The following is a 25,470-nucleotide window of genomic DNA, read 5'->3' on the forward strand; positions in this document are numbered from 1 at the left end:
TAAGGGGCAATGTCCAGAAAAATCATGTTATCTTTTATTTTATTCTGGAAACCACTCTGCTATTATTCATAACTCCTAAATGAATTCTTCTTCTGAATGAAAGCCAATCATAAATATGACTAAGTGATTATGATCTAAGTAATAACTAAAATTTGTAAGCTTTTATGTACATAATAAAGCAGTGAAATTCTGAATTTCATCATATCATGACATTAGACAAAAATTTTTATTTCTTTTCTGCCACTGAGTTCTAAATTCATTAAGAGTTTCTTAATTGCATTCCCCATCATTAGAGTACACGTAGTAGTCACACAATATGTGTTGAGTTGCATAAATAATGATATATTCCCTTAGAGACTGCTTGTGTTTCAATGATCACCTAATTTCATGGGTAAACATTTCTATACATCTGACCAATTACTTACTCAAATCTTATATGATATGAGTATATGTGGTCATTGGACATTTGATGTTGGAATTGTGACTCATAGGTATGAAAAGAGAGTGATATATTTAAACATTTATTAAAACATTAAATGAATTAAATCAATGCCTTATTCTAAATCTTGGCTTATATATCTTCTTAATTATCATGAACCATGCTTGGCCTTATGTTTATGAGAATAACAATAATTTTAAGAACATGCATTGCTCAAAAGTAAATATATAAGACAAAGAGAATGTAGGCTTCATTAACATTGCAAAATTTTATAATCTATTCTGATAATTTACCAGTAATTGCTTGTACAGTTTTATTGGTTAAGGTATACATCAGTCTATCAAAAAATTTCACTTGATGTTTTACTTGTGGGTTGCACATCCTTAAAACAGAAAAAAAGTATCTCTTACAAAATTCTTATATCTTTGGAAATATTTGTAAAAAAAAACCCCTATTTTTAAATTAGTTTAAAAACTAATTTTTAAATAAGTTTTAAATGTTTTACTTGCCTTTCTTACCTGCTGATATTTTAATAACACTAATATTTGTAACCACATTGAAGTCATCAGAAAAATATGCCTTTTTTCAGAGGGAAAAACAGACAAAACAAAGACAAAATTAAAATGTAAGAAACATGAAGAAAGAAATCAGGCAAATCATTTTAGAACAGCTGCCACAGAAGGTTGAATGGAGCTCCCTCAGAGGGAGATTTAGACCGTTCATTTCATCTCCTCTTTTATTTTCTTTATATGTTTTCAACAACAGATGGATTAGGACTAGCTGTGTCCCCATGCATGAATGTTTTATATAGGAATGTGATACTCATTTTGGTGTGGTACAACTGAGCCTGCCAGGTGTTCTTTAAAGTGACTTTTAAGTTTGACTTTTAAGTTGTCATGTTCTTGCCTATAATCGGAATCTGGGGTTATGAAAGGAAAAAATCACTTTCCCTTGAAATTCAGTCTTGCCCTTGAACTCACTGTCTAAAGACTTATTGTTACCAGAATGTTGGCCTCGCTTCCCCATTCCCTTAAAAATTTAAAGAATTTAACTCTTAAAAGTATCAGGGAACCAGTATTGCCTCTTCACAAAACTGAAGTTGCTGGGGGAACTAACTAGCCAGCATTGTGTATTCTTTCTAAATGTACAGTTTCATAGTCACCAATGTAGTAACAATTTGATATTTTCAAAATAGATGTCCTTTTAAGTATTTCCCTTCCTAGAGCCTTTTATTTTTTTATTTTTACCTTCATTTTGTTTATTTATTTATTTTTGTATGTGGTGCTGAGGATGGAACCCAGTGCCTTACATGTTCCAGGTAAGCGCTGTATTGCTAAGCCACAACCCCAGTCTCCTAGTGCTTTTTATAACACTGTTTTTATTGATTATTTTGGAGGTCAATGGTGGTATTGTTTTTTCTGTTTGTGACTGAGAGTCACATTGTTTTTTATATTGTTTTCCTAATAAATTTATATCTAATTTGTTCCAAATAATTATCTTAGCTCCCACTTTTAAAAGGTTGTTATCTGAAAAAACAAAAACAAAAAGCAAAACAGCTTTATTTTTGACTTTCAGAACTCAGAAATTTTTCAGAACTTGGAAGGAGCACAGTGGAACTGTAGCTTAAATAAGTCAAATGGAGTTTAATCTGAGAATCTCTTGCCCAGGTATAGTAGAGTCTTCATGATAAAACCCAAACACCTGGGAAGTCATTCCATATGGTCCTTCACTATCTGTTGTGGAACTCAGTTATTGACAACTTACATGGTCACAAGTATTTTCAGCTGCACTCTATCTTAAATGTTATCTTTAGCTTATATTAAAAGGTTTACACATATAAACAGTCAACTGCTAAATCTTTTATTTTGCTTCCCTGTTATGCTTTTGCCTGGATAGTTTTAACTCTTGTATTTAGGCATCTCTAGTAGTGTGCATATTGTGGCATATACATCCTAAGGTGATGTCCAGAAAATCCTATCCTTGAATATGATTGAAACCTGCAACTTGCTTCTACCCAACAGAACATACCAGTGGCAGTGGAGAGCCAGTTCCTTGATATCATTGCTTTATATGACAGAGACTGTGATGCCCTTGATTGTGTTTCATTGTACAAGACTCTGTGAGCCCACCACTGGGAGATACATTCTCCTGATGACCTTGAGTGGGCACATCATCTCAGGGAACACAGTGAGTGTCTTTCCAACCTGATAGAGCCTTCTATCTGACACTAAGAAGCAGGTACTTCAGTCATAGGATCAAAAGGAAATGAATTCTGGCACTAACCTAAATATGCTTGGAAGCAGATTGTTGTGTAGTCATCCTCCCAGTGAAAAGATAGTCAAAATGATACCTCAGCCTTGCAAGACGTGAGAAGAATTCAGCCAGATCCTGTTCAGATCTCACAAGTCTGGGAATTAATGTTTGTATTTTATTAAGGTAGCTAAGTCTCTGGAAATTTCTTGTACAATGAGACAAAACTAATAAAAAAATTACACCATTTTCCATATGACACTGAGCATATTTCACTAGGTTTTTCAATACTTTGACATTTTTATTGGAATCATATGTAAGATACAAGTTATTTTTACATAAGTATTGGGGATTTTTCTTAAATCCTAAACTACATTTTTTTGATTCTAGTGATTTCTTTAGTAAAAAAAAATTTAGTTGATCAGATGATTATGTCATCTTTTCATATTAATGTATTGAAATTATTTATTAGATTAATAATATTAAATAAATACATCATTCTTACATAGAGTGCAAAAAAGTCATATTGTGTCACTCTTAAAATATATGACCAAAGTCAGTTAACTCATATTTCACTTTATTATTTTTGCATTTAATTGGAAAATATCATTAGTAAATACTATTGTTTTTCTTAACTTGGCCAGTTTTAGTATCTATTGAACTAAATTACTGTTTTTTTTTTTTAATATTAAAGCACAGCTATTGTAACATAAGAATTAACTTCTTTTAACATTTGATTTAATTGTAAAAGGTTACCTTACAACATCTAATCCCATTGCTTTTCTTTCAGAAAATTTAACATTCTTTGTTTATTTAACTCTTGTTTTTATATCTGATCAGATTTGATTAATTACAATTTGTTATGGTTTGAATGTGATGTGTCTCCCAAAAGCTCATGTGTGAGACAATTCAAGAAAGGTTAGAGGAAAAATAATTGGGTTATGATAGCCTTAACCCAATCAGTGAATTAATCCCCTTGATGAGTTTAATTCAGCTGGAGGAGATGGGGTATGGGGGTATGTCTTTAGGGAATATATTTTTTTTAACTGGTGAGTGGATTCTCTCTGCCACTGATCATGATGTGAGCTGCTTCCCTTGGCCATGATGTTCTGCCTCAGTTAAAGCCCCAAGGCATGTAGGCAACTGTCCTATGGACTGAGACCTCTGAAACCGTGAATCCCCAAATAAACTTCCTCCTCTGTGTGGTTCTGGTCAGAACTTTTAGTCACAGCAGCAAAAAGCTGACTAAAATTATAGAAAAATGTTAACTTAATGGAGAGTATCAACTATATTAGAATAGATATAAATTGCAATCCTTTTTTTTATTTGAAAACTTCTCCATATTTGAGAATATGTTGACTGATTTATTTATATTTCATATATTTTGGCTTTCTTCTTTTTTCATTTAAATACATTGTCTCAGTTTTTTCTTTCTTTGAGTGTGTGAGCATATGTATTTAAAAAGCAGATTGCTTGAACTGTATTTAACCTTTTCTATTTATTTCCTGTCTTTAAATTTATGCATATTAATAGTTTCTCTCTCTTTTGCTTGTTTATAATGATTAATATCTGCTTTTTTTTTGGTAGTGGCAATTAGATCCAGGGGCTCTTCACCTCTGAGTTGCACCCCCAGCATCCCCAGTCCTTTTTTAAAAAAATTATTTTAGTTTAAATTTTTATGATGAGACAGGGCCTTGCTAAGTTGCTAAGGCTAGCCTTGAACTTGCAATCCTCCTGACTCAGCCTCCATAGTCACTGGGATTACAGATATGTGCTACCACATGAAGCCTGATTAATTACATATTTGATTGCTACCTAAAGAATGCTTATAACCTTGAATTAATAGAAACATAATGAATTTTTAGCTAACTTTAATTAATCTCAAATTTTATTGCATTGTATTTTATTTGTTGTGATTTGCAGACTGTAGCTGACAATGCTAAATGTGCATTCATGCAGATTTACTTTAATTGACTGACTTTGGGATGTGATGAACCATTTCTTCTGACTATAAAACCATATTTTTTTTCTTTTTAGAGATCTTTGTTTCTATTTGAATTTTAGCTATACCTTTCTTCCAATTGTCTGACATTTTGGCACGTTAATTAATTGTTTTCTGATTCTCTAGTACCCTTTCTTGAAAATGAATCTTATTTAGTCCTGTGTTTGTATTTTTGTAATCTTTCCTTTGGTTCCTATAAGAATGACTTCAAGTGGCACTTCGCACAAAAACGACATTTTTTTATTTATTTGATTTTTCCTCTCATATTATTTATGATATTCTCTATCACTACTACCATTAAGTATTGGTGACTAGTTTATTCCCACTTCTCATAGTGATAGATCAGCTGGTTAGAACAGACTCTCCTGTGGAGATTAAAGCCCCCCAAAGAACTTCCAAGTCACTAAGGACAAGGACATGGAGTGATTGGAAGCACCAGAAAAAATACCAAGGAATAGGATCAACTCTTTTCTTCCTGTAAGTTGCTGATTTTGGAACAAATGACTAAGAGCAGATGTTTTGATTGACAAATAGATCTGCACAGAGAAGAATATGGGCTTAGTGTCAGTCAAGTAGGACAAACCCTGGCAAAAAAACAAAAATAAACAAACAAACAAAACAACCAAAAAAAAAAAAACCAAAAAAACAAAAACAAAAACAAAACAAGACTTTCTGTTGGTAGCTTAAAAACCAAACAAATGAGAGTGAATATTAAATAGATCATCGTTCAAAAGAACTGAAACTCAACTTTATATTATCTCAATCCCTGACAGAATTAAGAGACTATGCGTTTGATAAAGCCGTAAGAAATGTTAAGAGCAGCATTATTTTTAGTAGCCCAATTCATTGCTTACAGGTCAATATGAAATAGTTAATAATCAAAAGTCATTATGCCAATATCATCTAAAAGCAAAGATTGCAATACGATTTCTATATTGCCAAAAAATAAAGGCTTAAAATGAGACCTAACTTCTAGTCTCCATTTTGTATTGAGAATTTAAGGATAACTCTTATTTTGGGCATCATCAGACCCTACAGGAATATTGTTTCATCTACCACTGATCAGAAGACCCTTCCTAGCTGTTTTAATTTGCTTCAATTTCTTTGTATTTGGCATGCGGGAGGCTTAGTCTATCTTTGAACAAGTCTGTCTTTACAATCATAATTCTCTTGTTTTTTTTTTTTTTTTCTTGTTTTACATTAAATGGCAAGAGTTCTAAATCCAAATGGCTTGGACTCAAATCTCAGATCTAATACTTACTAGTTGTTTGACCTTAGACATAATATATAAGATTACTGTTTCAATTTCTTCATCTGAAAACTGAGGATGATCATCAAATTTACCATATAAAGTTGCTGCAAGGTTTGAAACAGATATATGTGTAATGTGTTTAAAGTTATACCTCATATATACTGTCATTTGTGTGTTAGTCATTAATAATAACTAATATTGTTATTTAACTATTAGTCTGTTAGTCTATTCCCTTTGATCAGAGGTGTCTTAGCCATTTTGTATTGCTCTTAGATTCCCCCTGAGCCAGTTTCCTTTGTAGTTTCCACTATAAATCTGTTCCTTCTTTTTATTCTTATTATAATGTGAATGGGTGAAAAATACACATGTCTCTCTGTCATATTTTTCTCCTCACCTTTTTATTAGGTACTTAGTGTGGAGCATAAGAACAGTTGGAATGTGGAAAGAAAATATACAGAAATAATTTTTCCTATAATGAAAATCAGTAGTTTTATTTTACACTATAATGGATGAAGTTTTTAACTAATCTGTGGAATGTGATTAAACTTCCTTATAAATCACAGATAGCATAACACAGATAGAAATCCTAAGTTCTAGTGTTCTACAGCACAGAGGGATGATACAGTTCACAGTAGCTATCATCTATTTTATAAAGATCTAGAACAGCTTGAAGGATCCAGAAATAAAGAAATGATATGGAGATGGAAATATTAGTTATTTTGATTTGATCAGTACATCTTGTATTCATGTATTGAAATACCACACCATACTCCATAAATATGTGTACAGATACTACATGTTAATCATATGTAAATACATACAATATGCATAATTTTTTTGGAATGAGGTCCATGAATTTCAGCGTGTGCTGGAGAAGTCCTCACACAGTGCCAGTCCAGTCCCTCCTAACAACTCCTTTTTCACTATCTTTCCAAAAATCATACATCCATCTTTGGTGGCCTGAGCAGTATCCACCTGGTTAATTGGGACAATGTGGTATTGTCCTGGTGTGATGATTAAACAACATTACTTTCCCATCTCAAAACTGTCTGAGCTTGGATGATATTGATTTGTTCACACTAGTCAAAGTGAAATCTCCAACTCATTGTCTTCTAAGTCCAATAAAACCTAGTTGGAAGAAGAAACAGGGTTTCCTACTTTCTTATTGTTACTTGGATTTTTTTTTTAATTTGTTTCTTTCTCCTTCCCAGAACTTTTGAGTCAGTGTCACTTCCCTATCTTACTGCAACTCTGTCTGCATACTCTGAAGAGAGTTCCTCCTTATGATCTAGCAGGAGACATCAGCATTGCAAATGTAGTATTACAGGTATGTACACATTTTTAAATAAATTCTCAAACATTTACAATATTTCACTGTGATTAGGATACTGTTTAACTTTTACTATATTCTTACTCTTAAAAACATTGTCTCTTAGATCTGATATCTTTAATAAAGATGCATGTATAGAAATTTTGAGAATTAGAATTTTTATCGACAGGATATAGTTTGTTTGCTACAAAACTTTTTGAAAAAATAAATTTTAACAATGATCTGAATCACACATTAGTTGACTTACATTCATCATACTAGGGCCAACTTTGAAATTTTGTGATATCACCATAGAGAATATGAGAAATATATCTTTTCTAGCTGAGAAATGTCAGAAGTCAGTAAACATTAAAATAGAAGACACTATGATGTCAGTAAGAAACAGGTCAGAAGTTCCCTTAATAAAGAAAATATATTTTATAGTACATTATTTCAATATTTAAAAATAAGTGGGGAATAGTGTTATAAAAGGAGATTGAAGCAATGCCACTGATAGAGATGTAAAAGATTTACAATGTTGAAAAATTAAAACTTGTGTTAAGAATAAAGAATGGAAAACACATCTGATTTTGTAGCCAATGATTTTGTTGAACATTTGTAGAATTGATTTTAGGGAAAAGATGACTTTTTATTCCTACCTTGTAGCTTGAAATGACTTCATCACTAAGCCATGTGATGAAAGTACTTTCATAAGATGCATTCAAAAATAGCAGCTCTTACAAAAATATAAGAACCAGTAATGGAGAATGTAGTACACAACACAGCTGTCCCAGTTCTCATTTCTGGCTCTCAAAGAGATATGGAATATATGCTTTCTATCCCCCAAATAATGATCAGTGTGCATTTAAGATTTAGGCACCAATTGAAGGTAGTATAACAAAGTGAGGAAATCAAACACTTACAATATTGAAATAAAAGAATATATAAGTGACTATTTTAGATCAGTAATAGTTAGAATTTAGTTAAATAGCATTTAACAAATACAGTATCCTCTACCGAGTTAACTAGACAAGACTCAAAACGACAGAAGGAGGCAGAATCTATATTTGAACCTAAAATATACAGCCCAGGAGAACATCCTGTCAAATATAAGATGACAGATAATTTCTCTTCCACCAAGTGAATGTAGTAATGAGTTTAAATCTGACTGAAATAGGGCCATATCCCAAAATAGTTATAAAATCTGTAGCAAGAAATGGGGGCAGCAACAATATCTTATACCTGCTATTTAACAGAAAACTGGATCTACAATGTTATACTAATGAACTGCTAAACCTCTTTTTATTTCTAAAGTATAATTTTATAAGTGTATATTTTAAAGATTTATTTTCTACCTAAAACATAATAATTCTAAAGAATAAATATAAATAACCTAAAATATTTGTTCTCATATATGATATACATTAATTTTAAATTTCTTCCTATTTGAAACTGCTCAAGTTTTTCATGTTTAGAAAGGTTTTTTCAATTGCCAACTAAAAGAGATGCCTTTTGAAAATTGAATATGCCCATTCATTTAGTAGAACTTAATGATTACCATTATTTGGGTTGATCTGCATTAGGTTCTTATTGTTAGGGTTTTACATAAATCTTTATAAGAACAAAATTATTAGTTTTGTTTTTATAAGAACTCAGACCACATTACTAAATGCATTACATATCTAGTTTTGCAAATACTTCCAGAGGATTTTTGTTTGGAATTAATTCAATTTCTTCCCTTTAGGCATCTATTTGAGCTCTTAGTCAGGAAGGACATTTCGACGCTGTTCTTTCATAAGACTGGTTCAGTCTCACCCTTTTCCTCTGTTAATCCCACATTGATTTGTGTCCATTCATGATGGAATGACTCTTTGTAATAAGTGAAAGATTTGCTGTGGAGATCTTAGTATTTTAAGCTATAATTGCTCAATATTTTTAAAACATTAGGTAAAGACTGGGTCCAGAATGTTGGTCAGTTTCTTCTTCCTCCTTTTGTACTTACTTCATTCTTCTTCCTTCTTCTTTGTTCTTTCTTCCTTCTTCTTCTTCTTTTAGCAATATTTCATTCTTTCTATTTTCTTTTTAAAAAAGCAGAACTAAGAAAAATGCTAGAGATTAGGAAAATGCAGGCTATCAACCAACATTTGCACTTTAATTATGCAGTGCAGCTGCTTGGGAATGTATTCATCTCCAGGATTCAGCATTATATATGGGCTAACTAGCTAATTTGGCTATTTTTTTTTCAGAGAAGATAATTTTTGACCTGATGGGTATTTACACAGTCTTCACCTGCTGTAAATATTAAGCAAACAATAAAATTACATCCATGCTGTGATTACTCTTGAATTTTTAACATGTGATATTAACCAATTAATTCATATTTAGATGCCAAATAAGGTAGGGTGCCTCCATGTGTAATATGTTTACCATAATTCACTCTGGGAATCAGAATTGGTCAATAAAGATCAGAAGAAATTAATGAATTACCTGCTACTTTTCTTTACATATATGTTCACTAAGTATAATAGCTATCGATTGTCTGTCTTATATATGGCAGTAGCATTTATTCATGTATTATTTCTAATTCTAGCAATTTTTAAAATTAATTTCTATTATGTTTTTATGAGAGAACTGAGAGATAGTGGGATTAAGTGACTCCAACTCCCTTATTCATTTGACAAGTATCAGTTACCCCGTTTATATCAGGAACGTTAATTGGTGCTGGATACATGGTAGGCCCTGGCCCTTCTGGAGCTCCAATTGTAATATTGTATGTGATTGTATCAACAAAAGTGAGTCCATCTCTATCCCTGCTCTTCTCTAATTTAATTTTTCTAGTTTAATTTTTCTAGTTATATACCAATTTCCAGTTGGGTGCAGTTTACTAGGTGGTCAAGTTTAAGTTTGTAAATAATCAGTTTATGCACCTGTAAAATGAGTATTGCATTATAAAGATTTCATGAGATTTGATGGAGTTAATGAACCTTCATCATTTAGTAAGTAACTGGCCCATTATCATGCTCAATAAAATAAAAATGTATATCTTCTGAAATCCTATATAATTTTGGAGACCATGAAACCTAGCTTATTGTACAATCTTGAATGGAGTGTATTCCTCAACTTACACTGTGTTCCCTAATGGGCTCTGAAACTTCCAGAGCCCAGTAGAAAAACTTTCTAATTTCAAGTATATACCATGAATGTAACAAAGCAATTCCATTGAAGCCCCACTTGTCAAAAGCTGTTTATGTGGCCATTCCATAACTGCAGAAAATTTGATAAATATAGTCTAAAAATTAGAAACTATGTGAGATTTGAAAATAGCTGCAATCTAACCACTGAGCTTGCCATAGTTTCATAAGTGCTGGCAGAAAACAAGAGACTATGGAAAAAGACAAAGTATTTTATTACATGTAGCAGAGCAGCAGCATAGCCTAATGCACATGTTCACTTTTCTCCTTTCCCAACCCCCTGGGCTCACATAGATTTGGGTCCAGGTGGATGCCATGTACACAGTGGGTCCTGGTCACAGCTGAGGAAACCTGAGCTTAGGACACTCCATGCCTTTTAAGGGGACTTGCAGCAGGCCAGCACAAAGATTGCCCTGGAGGAAGACATTACTTTTATTATCTTGGGAAACAAATCTGTCCTTTATTTGGAGGGAGATACTATGTCTATTTTCTAGTTATTGGCTACACAAACATCTGGACACTGAAAAATAATATAAATAATTATCACATGCCTCACCTCATTTTACTTTTTAAATTTTGCACTTTCATTAGGACACAAAATGTTATCCTGGAACAAAAGATGTTCATAAATATGTACATGTAAGAAACATGGCAAATTGTATTTTGGGGAATTATGTGTTCAACAAAAAAATAAGGATCATCTGATTAAAATGCTAAGGAAGATTGGAAAAGTTGTTCTTGGGGAAAACTGATAGAAAATGCCATGTCCCAACAAGAAGGTTTAAGTCATGTCTGTATAAATCTGTTTCAGAAAAAATTGATCTTTTTATTGTATATATTTCTCCAGTTCTTGCATGCATTCCTACTTTTGCATCAGACTTTATGTCTTTTCCTAATTTGGAATTTCTATCTAAGGATCATGTACCAAATACCTGCAAGTTCCCAGAAAGTTCAATATTTAGGTTTAGAAAATCATAATAAATGAAATATAGGCTTATTATCTGTCTGAAGCAATATAATTTGGTCAATAGAATTTGCTTAGATGCACAATTAGAAATTATTTCAATTGTGGTCTCTAGTTCTGGTCTATTCATGCCTTTCCTTGACAGTCATTTGCATGCTGGATCTTTTTACAGTTAAGACCTACATATCTCATTTCCATTTTGTTGTTGTTGTTCAGTTTCTTTGTACACATTATCTCCTAACAAAATTCATTCTTACCTCTGCCTGTTCCTGATGAGGGAGCTTGGACAAACCTATTCCCTTTACATATGCAGCTGGTGCAGCTCTTATTTGACAACATAGTAAGGAAGTTGTGGGCTCCATTTGGACAATACTTAAAAATTGAAACCTGTTTCTTCCATATGTATTTAAGGTTTGTTCACTATTTCCTATTTATCATTTAATTTATTGACAAAACATCTTTCTAGATTATGTGCTATATATTCTAATTTCTGTGCCTCTTCCTAGGTCACATTTTATTGGTTCAACCCTTTCTTCTGGTGTAGCTGACTATTTCTGACTCTGGGCTCTTCTTCTCTTTTCTTCTAGTATGGTCTCAGTTTCTCCTGCTCTCCTGCTCCTACCAACTCACACCTTTGACGTTTTGAAAGAATATCTAGACACTGAAAAATAATATGAATAATTCTCACATGCCCCACCTTATTTTACTTTTTAAATTTTGCACTTTCATTAGGACACAAAATTTGAAGTCAGATTGAATAACATTTCAGAGAAAAATGTAATTTTTTAAGTGTTTTTTGATAAACTTGGAATAGGAAAATATTTAAGAGAAAAATAAGCCTATAGCTTTGGGCTCTACGAAAAGATATGCTACTGGGAGTATTAGATTCCCCAGTCTTAGATAGGAGCAAGTGACATGCCCATTGGGAAAGAGGTGGGGCTCCTCCTTCCACCCTTTTCACCATTTGTTCCAAATATTTCTGTGTAAGCCCTGCAGGTAAGACAAAAACTGGATGGTTTGTAAGAAAAACTGGAAAGAAAAAGAAATGGGAGCCTTTAATTACTTCAATAGGAAAATACATATTTTAATTTGTTTATCCAAAAGTTTACAAAGCAGTTTTAATGTAGCATATATCTATAAATACAGTAAAATAGGCATGACCATCATTAAGGGATTAAATTAAGAACAATGGAGTTCTGACATCTTCATGTTACTTATGGAAAGAAGATGGATTTTCAAATCAAAGCAGGTTGTCAAGAAGTATATTACTCAAAAAGGAACTCAAGGAATGGGACTCCCTGATGCCAGCCAGCTGGAACAATGTTGCTCTAGATTTGAACAATGGCTGAAGATATTGCTCTGACTGGGCAAGAGACTCAATCTTGTGGTTCTGACTATTTGAACCACTTTCAATCACACTACTCTTTGTTTCTGTTTTATTTGGCTCAGAACAAACTCCAGTTAATTTCCCTTTAGGTTTAAATAAAATTTTGTCTATGTAAGCTTTCGACTGCTTGTTATTATTTTGCATTGTAAATTTATAATGAAATTTTAAAAGAAAGCATGTATATTAATGTATTTTTAAAAAATCGAGCCAACTCAAATCTCTTTTCTTAGCAACTCAAGTATGTTTCAATATAAAAAAAAAAACTCAGAACGTTGTGGAAACCTGAGTATTAATTTAATGAAACTAACAAAATATACCTTTGAAATACTTTGACTTAATACTATTTAAAAGTAGAAAAGATTTATTTTAGCTCCTGGTTTCAGAGGTTTTAGTCCATGGTCACTTAGACCTTGCTTTGGGCCTCTGGTAAGATCACGGCCTGTAGCAACGGTGACAGAGGTCTGTTCACCATACAGTGGTCAGGGCAGAGAAAGAAGAGGGGGTTAGGGTTCCAGTATAACCTTCCAGAGCACACCTTGATGTTCCAACTTCCTTTCACTAAGACCCATCCCCCAAACCTGCTAACACTGCAATCAGCTGGGGATCAAGCCTTTGACACATAGGCCATTGGAAAAACATTTAAGATCTAACCATAACATGGATATAGGAAAATTTAACTGTTTTAAAAATCAAAAATTTGGGAAATTATTCAAAATGCTAATAATTTCTAATTCATTATTTTAAATATAGATGTTGCTATATTGTGTAAACATTTAGGACCTGGGTGTATTCATCTTACTTTGGGTAATTCATGACAGGTGAGTTAACTTCTGAATAGTGTAATCTTTTAAAATTTAATATGTATTACTTTAAAACTAAACTTCTGCATGGTTAAAATTAGACTCATCCTTAATCTATAATTTATCCATGGTACTACAGTACTCCATCAAGGGGCTAATTATTTCATTTCTAGTGGCTGGTCAGGAGCAGATGTATAAATTCTTAGCTAGAGGGTAGAAATTAGATTGTTCATTTTATTTACTTAATATTTCCACATACTAAACAAGCCTCTTCTTTGAAATCCTTTGAGGGCACATGCACAAATAAATTCAATCTAAATGACATTTAATCTACAAAACTAATTTAAAATCCTTCCCCTCTAGTAGGAAGATTGAGGCAGAGACAAAGAGCTAAAAAATTATCCTCCTACACTGGCACAGGACGGTTGTTCTTGGTGGTGGTATACTGAGGAGGTGGGGAGCCCTGTACACTCTTATTTGAGCTTGCATCTGCAGTTTTCTTTAGCCCCTCCTCATTACCTGGGTGGCGAAATTCTGTAATTCTCTGACCATACACCTCCAGCTTAATCTATCTTTGCCAGACTCTTGCTGGAAAAGTTTAGACTGACTAATAACCATAATGACTCTCCTTGAGCAATTGTTGCACATATTTCTATTTACCACCTGCTAACATTGTCATTAAACCTTTGAGGATCTCCTCAAAAGAGAAGCTGACTTTTCCCCCTAGGAGATACTTTGGTATAGGCAAAAGTGTTGTGTCAGTGAACTTGCCCAAACAAGTAAGCTTTACACACACAGACAATGCACCAGTATTTTGGGGAGTGAATTTTTCTTTTGCTTTCTGTATTTTCCTCCCTCCCTCCCTTTCTTCTTTTATTTTTTCTTATTCTATAAATAAACAAATTAAAAATCCAAATAATATAACTATTCTTCATTTAAAAATATTTATTGAGTACTTACCATGTGCAGTGCTGGACAGTAAAGGTACCAGTAGTGAATACAACATGGTATTTCCTGTGTACAGAGAATGAGGAAGAAAAATGACTAAATAATTATATTAACTTTCATCATTCATGTGGGGCCATTTAATAAGTAATAAATTAGGCTCTTTATAATATTAATGTGCCATTTATATTCAAGAAAGAAAGCCATTGCTTTGCTTTTGTGTTGCCAGTACACATAATTCAACAGGAGAACTGAGGCACAAATGTGAAGTTTTAACCTGTAAGAATATTTAATTATGTACAGTTTCTGAATTAATAGCAGGATTTCAGTAAGTGACAGTATGGCAGTAAACAGTAGCTATTTTGATTTCTCCAGAGCTGTGTAGCACTCTGCAGCACGATCTCCCACTAAGCCACTGTACCACCTTCCCATCGTGTATGACAGACCAGAAGCTTCAATAGTAAACTTACTGTTGTTGGTAGCTAGCTAGCACTCAAAAGAACGTCCAAAATCCTTCTATGATTGAAAAACAACTGATAAATCTATCTTTGGGTATGACTAAAAGACCTGGATATTATCTAATTTTTACTTTAATGAAAAATATATTAAGCATAATTAGGCAGAAATGCTGTATGTGTCTGATGTGAGAGTTGGAACTGGTATCTGAACAAAATGAACATCTAATCAGATTCATTCATGATGAGTTTTCTTTCTTTAATGGAAGAGGAAATTTTCTCCAGTAGGTAGATAAATTGTCTTAATTTTCCATTTCACTTTGCCTATTTAGACATACCTATGTTTGTAATACCCTGGCAGTTTTGGGAGTGCAAAAATCCTATCTTTCTTTTATTAATTTCTTATAATTTTAAGCATGACAGCCCTTTCTACAAGAGAATATTTAATAAAAATATATCTGTCTGAATCTAGATCCTATGAGGTCTCTGTGGCAAAAGGTAAAGAATCTGCAGTGCAGACTCCTTACTGATTTGTGTATGTCCTGTCTCCTGTTTCCATCGCTGCTTTAGGATTTCCACACTCACAGCATTAGTAAGAAAAAAAGCATAGCACTGGGCATTCAACCAAAGCTCACGTGCTATTATTGCAGCTGAACCTCCTGTGAAAAATGATTTTTTTTTTAACCTCAGCGCAGATGCTTAAATTGTCAAGCTGTCTTTTTACATTGGTTGATTACTTATGCTCTTTAAATTTAATTGTAACAAGGGCTGGGATGTGGTTCAGTGGCAAAGCATCTGCCTTGAATTGGAAGAGCCCTGGGTTTGACCCCCAGTTCCAAAAAAGACAAAAAAAAAAAAAAGAACCCCACCCCAAAAAATAAGATTAAATTTATTTGTAACAATATGTATAATCATCAATGGTGTGTGACTATTTATTTATTTATTCATTTATTAAGGTAGAAAAATAACTTATTGAGTGAGATGATGTTACTTTTGTATTGAATCAACCTCTTTAACTTCATGCACTAAGCTCATAATGACTGTTTTCCTTTGACCTTTATGTTTAGCCATGTAACCAGTTTTCTTAGGAGGAAACAAAAAGCAATCAGTAAAACTGTACATCTCCCTGCTCTGTATGAACTAAATTTCTTTTCTAATTAAAATACGGTGTCTCATAGATTTCTTCAGATGAGAAAAGTGTTAGAAAAACTCCATTTAGAATATAAAACTGAGAAAATGTGACTCATTTAGTGAGGCATTTTTCACCCCAGTAATCTTTATATGATGTCAGAAACCAATAAAAAGATGACTTGCTATTCATTTCATATTGGGATAAATATTAAAATAATCTTTCAGGTCTTCTTAAAGTAACACATTAATTAGCTTCAAACACACACACACACACACACACACACACACACACACACACACCTTGAAGAATCACAGGTGTCTGCCAAGCTCTACCCTCTGAAGTTTTCAAAGGCATTCAATGATGTCAGCTTTAACTTCTAAGGTCATTGTATACCTACTAGGAAGGAATAGTTGGTTGAATTATAAAATGACAAAAAATTGTATTATGTTTCTCAAAAATCTTAATGAAATCTTTCTGGCAATTTGACAATTTTTCAAGATGTTTCATTTTTCAAGATGAAATTCTTTAGACTGATTTATATGCTATTTCATTGCTGGAACACAGGACCCCTCTCTGCATTTTAGTCTGCCATTACTGATTTGGAGAATCTTTCCATCTTTTTATTGTCTGATGTAGTTCTTTTTTTATCTTTACAGAAATGACTTGTGATACTATATTCTAATTAATAAAAACTCAAAGACAAGACCTTTGCTTAAATGGATTTTTTTTTTGCTTTTTTACCTTGTTCATTTTTAATAATCCTCTGGGCAGAATTGGTTTACTTCCCATGTTTTCATACATTTCTTTATCCTGCTTTCCCACTTTGAAACTCTTACTTAAGGAAATAGCCACCTTTTGGTTATAAAGAATCTTGTAACATAATCATTCAATACTGACACTGTGCACTGATTCTTCTTTCCTGTTCTTATAAATTACTGACTAATTCTTTAGGTCCTAATCAGCTTTTCTTAATTTTTCTACTTGACTTTATATAAAAAGCACTGCTGCCTAGCTGTACAACTAAATTATATTTTTCATCATAGTGTATCATTTTATATTCTTAAATGCAAACAGTAAATGAGATTTCTATTGTTTTTATTCAGACAAAATGACCATAACATTTCTATTTTATAAATATCCATCTCATTATTGTTATTCTTTCTTTTGACCCACATAATATTCTTCTCATTTACAATTTCTTGAGAATCTGCTTATTTGACATGCACATAGAGTAAAATAAACCTGTAAAATTTAAAAATATCAATCCTTTACAATTAATAATAAGTCATAAAGTTGAAAAACTACAATCTTATTTTTGCTCTGTGAGTCATCCTTATCAGCAACTGAACGGTTATGGTCCAAGAATAAAGTAATTTTCAGTATGAAAATACAAAGCTTGTTTCTTTACTGTCTTTCATTCACTATAATGTGTGATTATTGAAGTGGAGACACCTTCCTACTCTGCTCTCAGGGGTTTCTCTCTTATTGGAAAGGGGGAAAAGTACATAACAAAAAGAAGAAAGGATCTTTTGTCTTACTTTGTTCTGTGGACATTACTCTGATACTCATCACAGAATGAGAGCCAGTAACACCTTACTTACAAAGAAAAGAGAGGCAGCTGAGCTACAAACATCCCTATGTGACATGCAATTGAGACCGGCACTTGTGAATAATTTCATGAACGAATCCTCTTTCTCATGCAGTTATTTAAAAAGCCAAGACTTTTACTTCATTCTAATAAATGAATGGAATGCCTGCTATTGTAAGTTGATGACCATGCTGCTGAGATACCAGGGTGAGTCAAGGAGCAGATGTAGTTGAGATGGAGTGGATGCATAAACCCATTTCTGACCCCCTAACTGTGTTAATGGGATCTGTCATTGGTCATATGACCTATATGTTCTTAAGCCATTAAAGTGCCAATGTCAGTGGATTCTGGCTTAGCTAGAGGCTTCTGCAAGACTTCCATAGAAAGCAAGTACTCAACCAGGCAAATTATGCAAATTTGCTTATATATGCTTTTGTTTTTCTTAATATCTCTATAAGTTCAAATCTTCTTTTGCTTAATGGTAATACTGAAAGTGTTTATAGATTTCTTTTAGGGATAAATAAGGTAATAAGGGAGTTCTTCCTAGGATATATAAGACATTGGGAATATTATTAATATTATCTAAAATATGGATTGAAATTAGAAATAGATGATTTTTGTGTGACATTTCAATTAAGGAGAAAATATAAGAAATTTCTACCCAGGATTATGGTATTATCATTGTCCCAAAATTTATCCCACACTTTACTTTTTTGTTGTTGTTGTGGTTTAATTTGCTTATATTTGTTACTTTCCTACTGTGTCACTGATACTATTTCATTAGAAATAAAATGTCAAATTTAAAAAATCTCCTAAAAGCATGAATTATATTTGTTAATATTCCATTCTATTCTGCTTTAACCTGAATAAACTTTACATATTTCACACAAAATATATTTTACAAAAATGACTGGTGATACTGTATTCTAATTAATAAAATCCTAAAGTCAAGACCTTTGCTTAAATGGATGTTTTCTACTTTATTACCTTGTACATATTTATGTATATCTAGAATCATATTACACTTTCAAATATATGTGTTTGTGTTTAGATATCTTTAATAACTCATTTCTACTAACATACTTTACTAATTTACCTTAGTATTATTCATACTTTTATAAATTTAATTAATTTCTGGTATATATAGCTTTTTTGTGTGTGATACTAGGGATTGAACTACCTCCTCAACCCCTATTATGTTTTATTTTGAGAGATAGGCCTCACTCATTTTCTGAGGCTGGCCTCAAACTTGTGATTTTCCTGCCTCAGCCTCATGAGTCAGTGGCATTACAGGCTCTCTAAAATATACTTTAAAAATAAGATATGCCTAAGCATAATGAAAGAGGGAATTAAAACAAGAGAAAAGATGCAGTAATTCTATGAACAACTGGATGCCACTTAATTAAATAACTCAAATAAAATAAATTCCTAGAAAAGCAAAAATTATTCAAGAAAATATAGAATGTTTGAATAGACCCACAAAAACAAACAGATTGAATTAAAAATTTTAAAGTTTTCCACAAGTAAAAGCCTATGTCCAGATGACTTTATTGATAAATTCTTTTAAATATTTAAGTAAGAGTTCATGCCAATTTTTCATGTATATCTGAAATAAATAAATAAATAAATAAAAATAAAAAGAAAGAAAGCAAAGATGAGGAAAAGATACTTTCTAACTCATTCTGTGAGACCAGTATTATTATGATCCCAAAAGGCTCAGCGTTACAGGCAATGCGATGCTTTTATAAAAACAGACATATACATGCAGCCTATGCTGGAACACCCGAATAAAGTGTATATTAACCAAACTGAAGGGAGAAACTGACAGCAATACAACAATAGCAGGGGATTTCAATAACCCACTTTCAACAAAGTATAGATCATCCAGGCAGAAAATCAATAGTGAAACAGTGAACTTGACTAACACTATAGACAAAGTGGATCTCACAGACATATTCAGAACATTCCCACCAACAGCAGCAGATTACATAACATCTCAAACACTCTGGAAATATTCTACAGGGTCAGGCATATGTTGGGTTGCAAGCAAAACTTAAGAAATTTCAGAGGATAGAAATTGAAAAGAGGAACACTTTGGAAAGTTCACAAACACATGGAAATCAATGATACGCTACTACTCAACCAGTATTTTAGATAGATTAAAATATATATGGAGGCAGATAAAATAAAAAGACAATATTCTCAAACTTATGAGATGCAGCAAAAATTGTTAGAACTAATAAATGGATTCAGTAATATTCCCTCAAAGAATATCAATACACTAAAACCAGTTGCATTTCTTTTCAATAAGAATCTGAAAAAGAATTTAAGAAAATAATTCCACTTACATAGCATAAAAAGGAGTAGAATACTTAGGAACAGGAGAGTTTCAAGATGGCAGAACAGAGGGAGGCAGCTTTCTGTGTTGCTCTGTGATCCAGATCTCATCTAGTCAAAATACTGCAACTCTGAGAGTGTTAGAGGACCCCTAACAGCTACTTTCTGCAGAAATCATGAGCACTGTGACCCCAGGTAGGGCTCTAGGCCTTGGTGTTTGAGCAGGACCCAAAGCCTGAAGTTTTCAGTTTAGGCAAGACTTGGCGAGCACCTCAGCAGAATCACCTATCAACCACATCTGCAGATCATCAAGACTTCACTCCACTCCCACACAGGTCACTCAGCTGCTACCTACCCATAGTCCAACACCATTGCCTGGCTCCCCCTCCTCACCAGACACTCGGGTGCTGAAAACAGACCATCGCCATCTTGGCTCAACAATCTCACCATATTAGGTGGGGGCAGCTCCCAGATTGGATCTCCAGGGGCTGGTGTATTTTTGCAGAAATCACCAACACTGTAACCACCCGTGCAGAAATCAGAGTCTCTGAGCTTGAGTAGTCTCTGGACTCCGAACCCAAAGCCCGCAGTTCTAGCTCATGCATGGCTCCCAAGCAGCTTTGCAGAAACACCTATGGACAGCTCTGCAGAACTCCATACTGTGCTCTGCTCCCACACAGGTCACTCGCAACTACCTACCCACAGCACAAAGCCATCACCCAGCTCCCTCCACATCATCAGACACCCAGGCTCTAGAAGCAGACCGACTCCATCTTGGGAAAACTTCCTTGACATTTTGTGGTTGGCGTGGCTATCAGATCAAATCACCATTTGACCAGGTAACTTATTTCCAATTCCTCCCCCTTCCCCAATGGCATTAACTTGGCACAGTGACCACCCAACACAGGAACAGCTCTCAGTTGGACAGGAGTGCAGTGTGAACAGGGCACCGCCTACCTGGTGTTAGCCTGGAAGTGAGAGGTCCCGCAATTGGGACCTGATAAATAAGAGAGGGGAGGGGACTAAAGTCTAGAGCATAACAGAGAGATCAAGATTTGGGAAATCTCCAGGCAATAGAGGGAGACATTACCCGTGGCTCAAGCCAGATGAGTGGTCACAAAAACAAAACAAAAACAACAACAACAAAAAAAATCTGTGAGGCACTATTTCCCTGCTGGGACTGGTGGGAGGCACTCCCTGATTCCAGATACTCCACACCAGGTCCAGTCTTCACACCCTGGTTGCCTACACCATCCTGAGGGCAGAGACACCTACTGAATGGGCCAACCCCACCTACTGAGTGAGAAGAGAAAGAAATGGATTTCTAAGAGTCTTTTTTCTACTTCTTCTTTTTCTTCTACCCTTCTATCCTCTGGCCATCACATCCCCAACATATGTATGAAACTTTGAATGAAATAGGACTTTGAGGACTGAGTCACCTGAATAATATAATGTAGAGAAATTGCATAAGCCCTTTTTTGTTTTCTTTCTTTTTCTTCTCTTTTTTTTCTTTCTTTCTTTCCTTTTTTCTCTTTCTTCTTCCTTCACCCTCCAAATTATACTATTTTAACATCCTGTATTTTTCTAAAACCATATATGTGTTTGTTTTATGTACTGCACTGTCTTCCCACATAATTGTCTACCCCAAATTACCTTCTATGTATTCTCCTGCTACTAACCCTCTTCACTAGATTCGTCCTTCATATTTCCTAAGATATATTAACTATATACCCTCACATCTTCTCCCCTCAACATATTGTCCTACACCTGACCCCCAGTTCATTGTCCACTGGCAGAAACTGTGAACAATTTTATGAAACCACTGATTATATTTTAAATAATAATAGAATCCAACATTTCTGGACATTAAGACTAAACTCTAAATGTCTTAACAACAACAATTTGTTTATAGGTGATGTATTGTTGATATTGGGATCTGTTAACATTGTCCTTCCCCACAAAGGAGAGATCTTGGAACCCTATAAGAGCTGTATAAATCTATAGGGTAAAACAATAAAACACCAGATCCACAGAGCTAGAAAGGAAGACACATGAGCAACATGAAAATATAAGGGAATAAAGTACCACAAGCAAATCAAAACAACACATCATTAGAAGCATTGGCAGCTATAGCAGAAAAAATGACAGAGAAAGATTTCAGGATATACATGGCTTAAATGTTTTGGGATCACAAAGAAGACATAAGAGAACAAACACAGGCAATGAAAGATCACTTCGACAATGAGCTACATAAACAAATCCATGAAGCAAAAGATCACCTCAACAGGGAGATAGAGGTTATACAAAAACCCAAACAGAAATCCTTGAAATGAAAGAAAGAAAAAACAAAATAAAAAACTCAAAGCATCACCAACAGAGTACACCACTAAAAAGATAGGACATTAGACAATAAAGATAAAGTAAATCATCTTGAAATGAACATAGGCCATATAGCAAAAATGATAAAAAACCACGAGCAGAACATTCAAGAAATATGGATAGAATAAAAAGACCAAATTTAAGAGTTATTGGGATAGAAGAAGGCATAGAGGTCCAAAACAAAGAAATGAACAATATATTCAATGAAATAATATCAGGAAAACATGAAGAATGAATTGGAAATCCAAATTCAAGAAGCCTACAGGATGCTGAATGTACAAAATCAAAACATACCCACACCCAGTCACATTATAATGAAAATGCCCAACATACAGAATAAGGAGAGAATTTTAAAAGCCACAAGAGAAAGGAATCCGATTACATATAAGGGAAAACCAATTAGGATAATGGCAGATTTTTCAAAACAGACTCTGAAAGCTAGAAAATCCTGGAACAACATATATCAAGTGCTGAAAGATAACGGGTGCCAACCAAGAATCTTGTATCCAGCAAAATTAAGCTTTAGATTTGAAGATGAAATAAAAACCTTCCACGATAAACAAAAGTTAAAAGAATTTATAGCTAGGAAACCAGCACTATAAAACATCCTTCCAAAATATTTCATGAAGAGGAAATGAAAAACAGCAATGAAAATTAGCAGAGGGAGGTAGTACACTAAAGTAAAAACTAATCAAAGAGGAAAACCAATTCAAGTAAAATAACAAAAATAAACAAATATGGCTGGAAATACAAACCTTGTCTCAATAGTAACCTAAATGTTAATGTCTTAAACACACCAATAAAAAGATATAGGCTAGCAGATTGGATTTAAAAAAGACCCCAAAATATGCTGCGTTCAGGAGACTCATCTGATAGAAAAAGACATACACAGACTGAAGGTGAAATGTTGGGAAAAATCATACCACTCACATGAACTGCAAATGCAAGCAGGGGTTTCCATACTCATCTCAAATAAAGTAGACTTAAAGCCAAAGTTAATCAAAAGGGATAAAGATGGACTTTGCATACTGCTCAAGTAAACCATACACCAACAAGACATAACAATCATAAATATATATGCCCCAAACAATGGTGCAGCTATGTTCATCAAATAAACTCTTCTCATGTTCAAGAGTAAAATTGAACACAACACAATAATCTTGGATGACTTTAACACACCTCTCTCACCACTGGATAGATCTTCCAAATGAAAGTTGAATAAACTATAGAACTCAATAACACAATCAATAACTTAGTCTTAACTTACATATATAGAATATTTCAACCTGCATCAAGCAGATACACTTTCTTCTCAGCAGCATATGGATCCTTCTGTAAAATAGACCATATATTTTGCCATTAAGCAACTCTAAGCAAATAAAAAAAGTAGAGATACTACCATGCATTTTATCAGAACATAATGGAATGAAATTGGAAATTAATGACAAAATAAAAAAATAAAAATTTCTCCATCACCTGGAGACTAAAAAATAAGCTACTGAATGAACAATGGGTCACAGAAGACATCAAGGAGGAGATTTAAATATTTCTAGAGGTAAATGAGAACATAGACACAACATATCAAAATCTCTGAGACACTATGAAAGCAATACTAAGAGGAAAATTCATTGCATGGAGTTCATGCCTTAAAAGAATAAAAAGTCAACAAATAAATGACCTCACACTATATCTCAAAGCCCTAGAAAAAGAAGAACAAACCAGCAACAAAAGCAGTAGAAGGCAAGAAATCATTAAAATTAGAGCTGAAATCAATGAGATAGAAACAAAAGAAATAATTGAAAAAATTGATTAAAAAAGTTGGTTCTTTGAAAAAATAAATAAAATTGACAGACCCTGGGCCACGCTAACAAAAAGAAGAGAGAGAGAACTCAAATTACCAGCATACATGATAGAAAAAGTAATATCACAACAGACACTACAGAAATACAGAGGATAATTAGAAATTATTTTGAAATCTTATACTCCAAAAAATTGAAGACATTGACAAATTTCTGAAGTCATACGATTTGCCCAGATTGAGTCAGGAAGATATACTCAATTTAAACAGACCAATATCAAGTGAGGAAATAGAAGAAGCCATCAAAAGCTTACCAACCAAGAGATGCCCAGGACTGGATGGACAAACACCTGAGTTCTACAAGACTTTTAAAGAAGAACTAATAACAATGCTCTTCAATTTATTTGAGGAAATAGAAAAAGAGGCAGTAATTCCAAACTCATTCTATGAGGCCAATAGCACCCTGATCCCCAAACCAGGCATAGACACATCAAAGAAAGAAAACGTCAGACCAATAACTCTAATGAACATAGATGCAAAAATTCTCAATAAAATTCTGGAAAATCGAATACAAAAACATATCAAAAAAGATTGTGCACCATAATTAAGTGGGATTCATCCCAGGGATGCAAGTTTTGTTCAACATATAGAATATTGAATTAATAAATATAATTCATCACATCAATAGACTTAAATATAAGAATCATATGATCATCTCAATACATTCAGAAAAAGAATTTGACAAAATACAGCACCCTTTTATGTTCAAAACACTATAAAAACTAGGAATAACAGGAATATATCTCAATATTACAAATGCTATCTAAGCGAAGCCTCAGGGCAACATCATTCTAAATGAAGAAAAATTGAAGGCATTTTTTCTAACAACTGGAACAAGACAGGGATGCCCTCATTCATCACTTCTATTCAACATAGTTCTTGAAATACTTGCCAGAGCAATTAGATGAAAGAAATCAAAGGGATATATATAGGAAAAGAACTTAAATTAGCAATATTTGTTGATAATGATTCTATACCTAAAAGACCCAAAAAAACTCCACCAGAAAGCTTCTAGAACTTATAAATGAATTCAGCAAAGCAGCAGTTTATAAAATAAACACCCATAAATCAAAGGCATTTCTGTATATCAGTGACAAACCCTGTGAGAAGGAAATGAGGAAAACTACCCCATTCACAATAACCTCAAAAAAAAAAAAAAGATACTTGGGAATCAACAAAAGA

The 25,470-nt window shown here is 33.4% G+C and overlaps 1 protein-coding gene across 1 annotated transcript in view; it reads left to right on the forward strand.

Moving 5' to 3' along the window:
• The first annotated feature begins 20,650 nt into the window (after positions 1–20,650).
• Positions 20,651–25,470, forward strand: part of LOC143387461 (integrin beta-6-like) — a 49,623-nt gene continuing 44,803 nt past the window's right edge. Inside the window, exon 1 of the mRNA XM_076841863.2 lies at positions 20,651–20,890. Within this exon, the coding sequence (XP_076697978.2) occupies positions 20,651–20,890 (240 nt within the window). The remainder of the gene's footprint in view (positions 20,891–25,470) is intronic.

This window comes from Callospermophilus lateralis, unplaced genomic scaffold (genome assembly GCF_048772815.1).
Source record: "Callospermophilus lateralis isolate mCalLat2 unplaced genomic scaffold, mCalLat2.hap1 Scaffold_137, whole genome shotgun sequence".
Lineage (NCBI taxonomy): Eukaryota > Metazoa > Chordata > Mammalia > Rodentia > Sciuridae > Callospermophilus > Callospermophilus lateralis.